We start from the raw sequence: 12,254 nt of genomic DNA on the forward strand, positions 1-12,254 counted from the left end.
CCCATTCCAAGTTTTAATACATGATTCCTAATTTGAATGTTAACTATTCAACTTTTGAGATTGTAATTAGGTATGTGTACGATAAATAACGAAATTATTGAAATCAATCTCTGATGTTCCTGTTAATGATTGTAAACCAAATTCCAGTTACCGTACTTATCAGGAGAAGCTTGCTTGAGGTTGGTTTCTGTTGACATTTGAAAGATGGAATAGTAGCTAAGCCACTATGTTCTGCTATTCCTATTCAATCCTCCTTCTGGATATGATTTGATGCACTTAGGGTTATTTTATTGTTTGATTCTGCACTCGGTGAATAAATGGTTAATTTCAAATATCATGCCCAGCCATTATGTGTTCACAGCCCCACCACTGAAAATGAACATCACGTTTAATGGGCAAGAAGGACTTTCTAGTTTCTACCGGAAACAGCCAAAAAGATGGATATAGAGTCAACCAATAATCATGAGCAATGTACATTGATGTTACATCTCCAATAACCTTCCAACATGTTCCTCTGTTGAGTATATATCACATCCCTCTAAACAATACATACATATCCAGTAAATATTAAATAATGGAGTGTATCAAGTTGTTGATTTTGCTACCTTTGGGCCATTCATCTCTTCAGTGATTGCGTGCACTTCTTCTTTTGGTTTTTAGCCTCAGATTTTGTCCTGAAGCATCTAATTTCGAATTAACTCGAGGAATCTAACAGTGAACAACTGTCAACCTTAAAGCGTGTCATCTTCAGTGTACAAATTCAATAGTGACATTTATTTTTTAAGCACAAATTGTCAAATCATGAAGTTAACAGTTCCTCTTCTGGTAGAACATAGTTTGATTGCTCAAGCACAATTACATCTCCTTTAGATAACAATTGTACACCAAAAATATATATGAATGGTTGGTTTTCTTTCCTAGTGTCATGTTATCACACAGGTATATGCACTAAACCAAGACCACTGATGGACGTGAAGGCAGAGGGTGCATAAACTGTTAATGTTACTTGTTTTAGTTATCCATTTCATTACTGATTTACAGAACAAATGGCATGACATGTGATTTGTGAACTGAAGTTATTCCATGTATCTTTTGATGGCAAATTCCTTTGTGGCATTTCTTTAGTAACAAAAGTAAAACCATTAGGAATGTGAAATTGGCTTTCAATTTGATATGTCAGTTGTCATGTTCCAGTACAAGTATGTATTCTCAAAAGTTTCATTTTATTAACACTTAATTACCTAGAATCAACTATCTCATTTAAAGCATGCAAAAGCAGTCTTGTCTTGTATAGTTGTATATACGGGAATGTGAAGTTAGAGAGTGGAATTTGTTAAATCAGTTACCAAGTAGTTCAATTGCCCTTGAACTATGTAGTGTCTAGGAATATAATTTGTCAAGAAGAATAAAATAAACAGTACTAGTGCGGGATGGAGTGAGGTATTATTATATAAGAAAAGTTAGCAACTAGCATATTTTCCCCTTTTGAACTTAAACCCTGCATATTCTGTCCTGATAAAAAGGGCCGGCATTTAGTAATGTAAAAGATAATAGTAATAATTAGAATCAGTAAGTTTGTACAGTGCAGTATTAAGATTGAGAAGTAAAGCAAGAATAATAAAAACATATTAGCATAGGCTTGCATTGTTTAGGATACTATACTTATCATCAGAAAGATTAATAACTGTTGAACAATAGAAAGTTCTGCAGTTCAAAATGGATGATCACATAATATAATTCACAAAATCTTTCTAGCAATAATGTTCTGACAAGGGAAGTCAACATTTACAGTGGTAAAAATGATAATCTGTATTTATAGAAAACAAAAAAAAAAATTTGCACAAGTATACATGTGTGAAGATTTGTTGAGGGATAAACATTTCCCTCCAGTCTTTATTTCTGTGTTGGCTGGCTGTCTGATCCTACATTCTTCAGCCATTCAACAACCTCTCTGATGATTGGTCTCTTGAAAGGATTGTGGCTGACACACATGCAAGCAACATCCAATACCTTCAGCATCTCTCCTTCAAACCCCTTCCCTCTCAGAAGAGGGTCAAATACTTGATCTTGTTTTCCTTCACACCTCATCTGCTGAACCCATCCAACCAACTCCCTTGACATTTTTGGCTTGCATACATCCACAGGCCTTCTCCCAGTGAGAAGTTCAAGCATGACAACTCCAAAGCTGTACACATCTCCTCTCAGAGTAGCCACCCATGCTTGTCCATACTCTGGTGGAATGTAGCCTAATGTTCCAACAAGTTCAGTTGTAACATGAGTTTGATATGGAAGAATCAATCTGGACAACCCAAAATCAGCAACATGTGCCTCAAATTTTCCATTAAGGAGTATGTTGCTAGACTTTATATCGCGGTGCACAATGTGTGGTTCACATATCTGATGCAAGTAGGCCAATCCACAGCTTGCACCTTGTGCAATCTTCAAGCGAGTTGGCCAATCAAGTTGAGAAGCACCATCAGGCTTTTCATGCAGCCAGTAATCCAGGCTTCCATTTTCCATGTAAGTATAGATGAGAAGCCGGAATCCATCATGCACACAATAGCCTTGCAATGCCACCAGATTCTCATGTTGTGCATTTGACAAAGCCTCTACTTCTGCTTTGAATTCCCTCTCCATGAGGCCTAAGTCTCCTGAAAGTTTCTTGATAGCCACTGTGGTTCCATTTGGTAATGTTGCTTTATAAACCAAACCAAAACCCCCACATCCTATTATGTTTGCCTGGCTGAAATTTTCAGTGGCTTTTAGGATCTCAAATATGGTAAGGTCCTTGGTTTCATTGTTTTTGTTGGGAAACAATACCACTAAGCTAGCCTCCTTGTCCACCTCAGGATGAATACCGTTGTTGGAGTAGGCAGAAATTGATTCCATTTCAATCTTGTCAGGCTCTCCTCCTGGATTGACCCTTCTCTTGGATAGTATCCATAGTGTCAACACTACTATCAGTGAAGCAATGCCAAAACTGACTCCAATGATAAGTACTATCATTACTTTTCTGCTTGAACTGCGACTAGCTGCGGTGCTACTACTATTTCGTTGAGGACAAGAACGCTGAATAACTTGACCACACAATTGTGCATTTCCTTCAAAGCTAGAATAGGAGAAAGTATCAAATTGACTACCAGTAGGTATCTGCCCTTGAAGGTTATTGAATGCTACACTGAAAAAAGACAAGAAATGTAATCTTCTGAGGGAATCAGGAATTTCACCAGATAGTTGGTTTCCTGAGAGGTCTAGCTTTTCTAAGTTAGTCAAGTTTGAAATCTGAACTGGTATACTGCCAGAGAAGTTGTTACTTTTCAGGTCAAGCTGATGAAGGACTTTGAGTTTCCCAATCTCAATAGGGATACTTCCATTAAGGTGATTGCTTCCCAGATATATTGCCGGAGGTAGGGCTGAAAGCTGATTATATTGCAGTAGGGAAACATTGTTTGCATTAGCAAAAACAGGTAACTCAAGGTAAGTCCTTTCTACTTTATCATTTGCCTGTTGTGATGTCATTGCTGGGAGTTCTGTGAGCTCTACTGGAAATACTCCTGTAAGCTGGTTAACAGACAAGTCCATGTAGAAAAGCTGAGGAAGTGTACCCAACCAAGGAGGAATTGAACCACTAAATTGATTAAAGGACAGGTCCAAGGCCTCAAGCTTCTTTAGTTTTACAAGCCAGCCTGGTATTTGACCTGTGAAATTACAACCTCCAAATCCTAAAACCTGGAGTTTTTGGAATCCATCTGGCTCTATTATGTTCACATCTTGTGGTATCATTTCATTGAAAAAATTCTTAGAGAGCATAAGGGTGCTAAGGTTCTTGAGCCCCCTGAGTATTGTCAGAGCCCCAGTGACATTCCTCAAGTTGTTAGTAGAAATTGATAGGAAAGACAAGGACTCTAGTTCAAGTATCTTGGGTGAAATCTCTCCCTCAAGCTGATTAGATGCTAGCCTCACTGCTGAAAGTGACTTGCATGCATAAAGGGTTGGTGGTAGAACACCAGTAAAAATATTGTTCCCCAGGTCAAGTGTGGTAAGTCTGAGGAATCGTGAGAAATTGAATGCAGAGAGATTTCCCTCCAAGCCGTTGACCCTTAAATTCAACACCACAAGATTGACACAGTTCATCAGAGATGGGGGCAAAGTACCTGTCAAATTGTTGACATGAAGGAGAAGCTGTTCCAACTTGGAGAGTTTACCAATATCAAGGGGAATGGAACCTGTGAAATGATTGGAGTAGAGCTCCAAAACTGTGAGATTGGTAAGGCTAACAATGCCATCACCGATAGTTCCAGTGAGTCTATTGAGGGGCAGTGAGATTTCTGTGAGAGAAACAACATCAAAAATATCACTTGGGATAGGCCCTGACAGAAAATTGAAACCTGCTCTAAACTTTTCCAACTTGGAACATGCTCCTAGTCCAGGCTGAATGGCACCATCAAAATCATTGGAGGAATAATCCAAGAATCTGATAGAGGAGGAGTTATGCTCATTAATGCAAAAGAGAGAAGTGGGAATATGACCTGTGAAGCTGTTATTACTAACATTCAGAGACACCAAACTCCCTCCAGCTGCAGCAGCTGCCAAGTGCTGAAGCAAAGAATTTGGAAGTGTTCCATTGAAATGGTTACTAGACAAATCCAGCTCCTGAATAACACCACCACTTGTGTTCTTTTTATTATCAACAACAAAAGGTGGCAATCCACCAAAAAGACGATTGTAGCTCAAATCAAGAACTACCAAGTGATTGAGCAATGAGAAAAACTGGTCTTGGAGATTACCATATAATCTATTATGTGAGAGATTAAGGTGAGAGAGAGAAGAGAGGTTTGTGAGAGAGGGTGAGATGAAGCCAGTGAGGCCTCTAGATGGTAGCAAAAGATGCGTGACTCTAAGATCTCCATCACAAGTAATGCCTTCCCAAGTACAACAATCAAGAGAATCAGACCAATTGAGAGAAGGATAAGGTGGAGAGGTGGATATGTTCCCAGAGAAGGCCAAGAGGGAGAGTTTATCAATTTGGTCACAAGATGAGACTTGAACAACAACCAAGGATAGAAGAAATAAGGGTCCTATGATAGAGACCATTAACTTGGAAACCATGTAACAAGTGTAAAGGGAATATGCAGAGGAAGGAGATGGTGATGGCATGAGAAAAACTGAGGAGAGAATGGAATGTTTGAAGTGATGGTTGGTCATGAGAGAGTGGAGAAGAGAAGGAAGAGGAGGAGGGGGACATATGGGGGTGAAGAACCAATGTAAGAAGAGATAGTTGGGGTGGCATGGGAATGAGGAAGACCATGACCATCCATCGACAATGGAAGCAAAATGAAGGGTGGGAAAGAGAGAGAGAGAGTGGAAGGGTGACGTTGACAAGTGAGGATAAATAGAAATCAGAAAATACTTACATAGATAGATAATATAAAGATTTTATTTCATCAACAATTTCGTGGGTAACTAAAGATTTCTTTATAATCGATCTATTTAAAATTATAGTAGATATCAATCTTAAAAATAACTTTTTCATATTTGTTGAAATTTATTAGAAATTATTTGATAATATTTATTAAAAAGTTATTTCTAATAATAACAAAAAAAAAATATTAAGAAGAGGTTTGTGTGAAAAGGGTAATACTTTTCTGAGTGAAAATGGATAATACTTTTCTATATGAAACATTGGAGGTGTTGCTTTGATTTATCACTCTTTAGAAAAAAAATTGTAATATTAAAGAAGAAGTGGATGGTTGGCATTAAAAAAATGAAAATGGGAGCGTTTACTTTTTGGGGTGGAGGGAGAGTGGAAATTCAGAAAGATGATGATGAAAAACATGATTGACAAGTACGCCAATAACATAACGTGTGGAGCAGACAACAAAAGATATAAATACAATACAAGGCTGCTCTTATGCTATGCTATTGCTGCCACCAAACTACCAGTTTCTGGTGGAGGTCGTCGTGGAAGGATTCATTATTATATTTCTTTTTTTCTTTCAATCTCATTTTTTCAAATCTACAGTCAATGCCCTGTTTGGATACCATATCAAAACATGCTTGGTCGGTCAAAAATCCCATACCTTTTTCCTTCGTGCCTGCACTCTGCTTAATTTTTAACTTTCTCAAATTTTCTTTTTTTTGGGAGATTTCATATTAACTAACAATGTGTATAAGAAAAACATAATTGAAAACTTAAAAATTGTGTATCAGTTGAAACTTGTTAAATTTACTTAATTGAAATACAAGAATTGAAATTGTATACCGAAATAGTTGATAATGTAAAATAATAGGACAAAGAGAGACAGAGAGAGAGATGTTTATATGATTTTTTTAAGCCAAATTTAATTTTATTAGATGTATAACATATTTTTAGGTAATTAAAATTTAAGTTTTTAAATCATTTTTAAGTCTGTAATTTTTATTTAAAGATCAATTATTTTAATTACAAATTGTACAAAAGAAAGTGAATGTGGGGGGGAAAACTTATCAAGCTGTGCTAGGTCAACAATGGAAAGTGTTGAGAGAGAGAGAGAAAAGCCAAAGAAAAAAGTTGGTTTAGAATAATGTTGTGTTAATCTCAAGAAAAATATATTTGAAAATGCATGAGGAAAAAAAATACATTTCCTAGAGATCGGAGGGGAAGAAAAAAAATGAGGATGAGCAAAAGAAGATAGACGGAGACTAGCAATGAGCCATACAAACTATAAAAATAAAATAAAATGTTATATTGTGAAATGTAAAATAAATTTAATAAATATTTTTAAAGATAATAAAATGAGAAGAAAATACAAGAAGGTAAAATGTTTTTTTATTGATAAAAATCAATATGACGGCAAGAAATCCTATACTAAATAGGCCTTTAAGTAATTATAAATCAATATATTTATTGGTATATAGGAAAATACTTATTTGACATCCTCAAAGGCTGACATGTCTATGCAAACCTAAACATACTCATTTGACATCTTTAGAGATTGATGCTCCTATATAAATATGAGGATGTTTATTTAGCCCTAGCACCTAGGCATATTCATTTGACACCCTTAAGAACTAACATGTTCTATGGTACCCAAAGCATGTTCATTTGGCACCCTCAAACATCAACATATTTTCTGGTATCTAAGCATGTTCATTTTTTACCCTCAAGCATCGATGTACTCTCCAACACCTTAGGAGATATTTGTTCAACATCCTTGGAGGTCAATACACTTACGTTGTTGAGTACAACAAATGGTTGTTTATGATAGATAAGGGTGATTAAATCTAATTATGGTAAAGAAAAAGATTATAAACATATTATTTAATTGATAACCTCTAACTAAGATTGATGAGAATCTGGATCCAACACAATTAATATAAATAATATTGTATATTGAGGTAAAGTTATTGTTCAAAATATATTTACATTTATTATATTGAGTGAGTTACTTACTCAAACACCAGAATGTTTTTTGCAAGTACATTTCTCTCGATATTGCGAGATGATTGGTTAGAAAAACAAAGTAGATAGAGGACATTGAAAAGAAAAAATAAAAGTACCACACTATAAGCACAAGTTCAAATCTAAGATTTAAACATAATACATGAATTTGACATGTATAAAGTAAAATATTATCTAAAATAAAGTCTCAATAGCACTACAAGTTATTAAAATAAACTTGTTTACAAACATTACTAATATTGTCAAATAAGTTTTTTAGCTATTTAAAAAAAATAACTTAAAAATATACTTTAAATATCAATTATAAAATTAAATGTTTATAAAAGTTTAATTATTAAAAAGTTATGCGTGTGATTATCATGTTTATATAGTATATTTTTCAACAATTGTATTTTTATAAAATTTGTACAATGTAAGAAGTTATTAAATTGATAAGGTGTTTTTAACCTAAATAAAAATTGATAAGTGTTTAAGGTTTGCACCTCAAATAAGTGGATTTTTTTTTTCCATATTAGTATAAATTATCATTTAACTTAATGATATTAAATTCGACATGGTTATCACTCAGTTGGAATACGGCTTGAGATCGCTTGTTCAATTAGTTTATCGATGTTTTTTTTACAGAAATAATTAAACATTTAAACTAATTGTTTACATTGAATATAAAACAATAAAAGTATCATAACATACAAAATTATTGAGGTGTTGAGAATGCAATTACATTAATTAATCATGGTTTAACCTGCTTTAGAGTTGGTTTCAAACTCATTAAATTGCATATAGCCTGTCCTAATTGGTACCAAACGTATTTTGACTTGAGTCAAAGGGTGACAATATAATTTGTCCTAATAATAATTCTAACAAATTTATTTTTTTCTACATTCACTTCAAAATATTATTTCTAAATATAATCTAGTCTTTTAACAATATACTTTTCAACTATATAATTTTTTTTAAAAGAATATTTTACTGATATTTGAAATAAGCTAAAGTTTTTGCAAAGCGATGGCGGCCACACAAAAATGGTAGTGAGATTTAAAATCAGTTTGCAGAGTTTTTAACTTTTTAAGACATAGATATGCTCAACCATTTAGGAAGTTGAGCTCAACATATTACCCCCTTTTGGGAAGATAACTATAATATATATAGAAAAGAAAGTGTTGAAATTAATATAAAAAAATTTACTTATTGTTTCTATAATTTAATAAACTTCTCCGTAGTTAATTATTACATTGTGAATATAAACATATTAGTAAATTTGCGAGAAAATTCAGCTTATGTTAATGAAAAAACTTATATCCATTAAAAACTAGATGCCAAAATAACTATAAAAAATTAGTGATCAAATTATACACCAATTGTTAGACCATTTTTAAATTGAGTCACTTTAAATGATTAAGATGTGACATTTTTACATGTCAAAATTAATGATCCTAAACATGTGTTTGATAAAAAAGAAAGAAATAAGTGAGAAATAGAGTTAAGAAAAATAAAAAATAAGAATAAATAGATAAAAAAAAATAAAGTAAAAATTTAATTATTTAGTTAAAGAGAAATATATGAAAAATAATGTATATATATATATATATATATATAAGAGGTGAGAGAAATAAATAAATAAAAATAAATAAAATAATAAAACTTATTACCTTTTAATTTTTCTCATTCTATTTTTTCTCAAACAAACAATCTCACTTATTTTTATTTTCTTATTTATACTCTTTCCATCTAATTTTTTACCCATTTTCTCTCTGCCAAACAAGATATAAATGTAAAGATTTTTTAGATGGTAGTTACTAGTTGTCATTGAGTTAATATTTTCTTTAATTATCAAATGAATTAGATTAACTGAGATGATTATTAAATTAAATTTTTAAAAATAATTGAATATATGATTAAATTAAGTTGTATTCAAATAAATTATACTTAAATAGACAAAAAAAATGTAAAAAAAAATATTATTATAATATTAAAAATATACTATAGAAATAAAATAATAAAATTATACCTTCCTTATATATTGATTTATTAGTTAACAAATTACAAAACTTTTAAACTTTTTTATTAGGCAGTTCTTTAATATTACTTCCATTTTTGCTATACGTATGTTGGAGGGAAAAAAAATTAGTCATGTCACATTTTGTAATGGGATTAATCTCACATAGGTCATGAGATACCTCTTCATATAATAGATTAATGCTTGTTTCACATTATTTGACTTAATTTTTGTTTTCCATCCATTGAAAAAAAAAATCGTATAATTCTCTTTTACTTTCTATTTAGTGTACAATGACAATAATAATATTTTTAATTTACAACCTCATACAAATTAATCAAATTTCTCACCACAAAATTGCAATAGTAGATTTATTTATCAGTCAACTTGACATATTTAATTATAAGGTGTAAAAAATCATATTGTGAAAAAGTCAACATATACAATACTTTGATTCTTTAAGTAATGATCCAATTTTTTAAGGCACGCAATTATCTTGTTTAATTTAATGTAGCAAACTTTAGAGAAAGATAGAGTTTTTTTTAGGAAGTGAAAGGTGGAGATTAATTTAAGAACTGACACGATTAGAGTTTTTTAATTGTTAGATGCCTAAGAATATTAAATTAAGAGCATTAGTGCTCCAATTATTAAAAGATGAAAGGAACACTGCAAAACCTCCAATACACACACGTTAATTTTTGAGGTTCTCTTGTTCAAGATTAATAATAATTCATTGTATAAAAAATATTAAAAAAAAATTCATTACGTGAATAAATCAATCTCTCTCTCTTACTGTGCATAAAGGAAAAGAAAACTTGTTGAATCATTGTATACTCCAATGGAATTTTATTTTGCTTTTCCTTTAAGAGAAAAACACAAACCTTGTTGACATTTTTCTTTTTAATTTCTTCATAAAACAAGTACGACTTTTTTTTTTTAAAATGAAACTATCATTAAACATTGGAATATCCAACGAAAATAATGCAAACTATTAAATTATAATTATCCATTCATATACACTAATATGTAGTTTGAAAAGGATTAAAATATATATAATGGCCGTTGACTTTCCGGCAATAAGCTATTTTATACGTGTAAGGATAATTGAGAGGGATATTTGACAGAGAGCAACTTGCTAACATAAAATAGAAGGAAAAAAATATTTTAAAACAAGTTTGTTTTAAAAATAAACAAATAAAAAACTTTCGTTTAAAAATTTAAAGTATCAAGATGATCGTAATTAGACATTCCACTGATACAAGTTTAGTTAAATACAATTATTACGAATGAGTTTTTTATTTTTATTTTTTTTATGTGAATGTTAAATATAGTTATATTTTTAAGAACTCGCCTTTAATGCAGTAAAAAAAAACTCACCTTATAATTAAATTTAAATAGCTTGAATTAATGATGGAGTCAATTTTTTAATATATTTTTAGCTTGAATTAGTCACTGCTGTCGGCTGTGAATACTCCATGAACGAACCTAAAAAAATTAATTTTGGCATTTGTATATATATAAAAAAGAAAATAGTAATTTTGAAATTGGAGGTGTGGTGAGAAGCTGATTTGAGAGGTAAAAAGGTTAGGTTTGGTTTTGATGTAGATAAACAAAAACCATTTGAAGTATATAGTATCGTACTATTACTATTTGGTTGGCGGTCAATAGTCAATATTATACATGCTATGCATCATACATCTTATTTAACCTTATTATCTCATTATTATGTGATTCGTCAATCAAGTCCGGAATTCTATTTCTTTAAAATAAAATACTATGCTTCATTCCTTATTAGTACAATTTTTTTATTATATTAAATGTTTTCTAGAATAACATATTATTTTAATATTTATCAAAAGACTACTTCTAACATACTACAACTACCGCCAACGGTATTCTTTTTATATTTAATATATATATATATATATATATATATATATATATATATAAAAGAGAGATTTATTTAGAGTTGTTTTATTTAATAATTTATGTTCTATTTTAAATTTTAACAATTTAATTATTGAATTTAATGTTTTTAATATATAAATTAAATATAAAAAAAAATTAAAAATTAAAAATTATTTGATATTTTGTTTCTTTAATTCAAATTAATAAATAATTATAAAATTATTTTATACATTGATTTTATTAAGTAACAAATTGAAGAAAAGTTTTTTAATGTTTGAACTTTCAAAATATTATAACACATATTCATACAGTGAAATATTTTAATATTTTTAAAATAATACTTCTTTTCTAGTTATGAGTTCACAACTGACAACATAACTCAACAATTTAGCTATACAATACAACTCGTTCTAATTGTTGTTCGGTGACAACAAGAATTTATATTTTTTTGACTTGAATTATTGTGTCGTAGTTTCAATAAGAAACATTTATGATTTTAATTGATAATTTCATATTACATATATTTATTATTACATGTATATCTAATAATTATTTGTATGTTAATCTTAGATAATTAGCATTATATTTTTTGTTATTATAATTATTGAATTATAAAGTATAAAGATGAATTAAGTCATTATTGATCATTAAAATTTAAAAGATTAAATAAGTGATTCACTTGTATATTAATTGATAGAATCATAGAACATATAAAATATATATAAAAACATTTGAATTGAATGTGTAAGACATTTTCGATAACAAAATGTTATATAGTAAATTTGTTAACATTATTATATTTTAAAAATTATATCAATAATAATTTTTAATTGATTGATATTGTAATCTTTTACTATTTCCTTTTACTAAGCAAAAGAGATTTATTAAAAAAGAGTAAAAAAAAAAATA

At 30.4% G+C, this 12,254-nt stretch overlaps 1 protein-coding gene across 1 annotated transcript; it reads right to left on the reverse strand.

The window, feature by feature from the left end:
* Positions 1-1,702: 1,702 nt before the first annotated feature.
* On the reverse strand, positions 1,703-5,393 carry LOC109788503 (tyrosine-sulfated glycopeptide receptor 1). Its single transcript, XM_083074851.1, has one exon. The coding sequence runs from the start codon at positions 5,203-5,205 to the stop codon at positions 1,894-1,896; it is 3,312 nt and encodes a 1,103-aa protein (XP_082930977.1). The 5' UTR covers positions 5,206-5,393; the 3' UTR covers positions 1,703-1,893.
* Between the last annotated feature and the right edge of the window lie 6,861 nt (positions 5,394-12,254).

Source organism: Cajanus cajan, chromosome 5 (assembly GCF_000230855.2).
Source record: "Cajanus cajan strain Asha chromosome 5, NIPB_CcT2T_4, whole genome shotgun sequence".
NCBI lineage: Eukaryota > Viridiplantae > Streptophyta > Magnoliopsida > Fabales > Fabaceae > Cajanus > Cajanus cajan.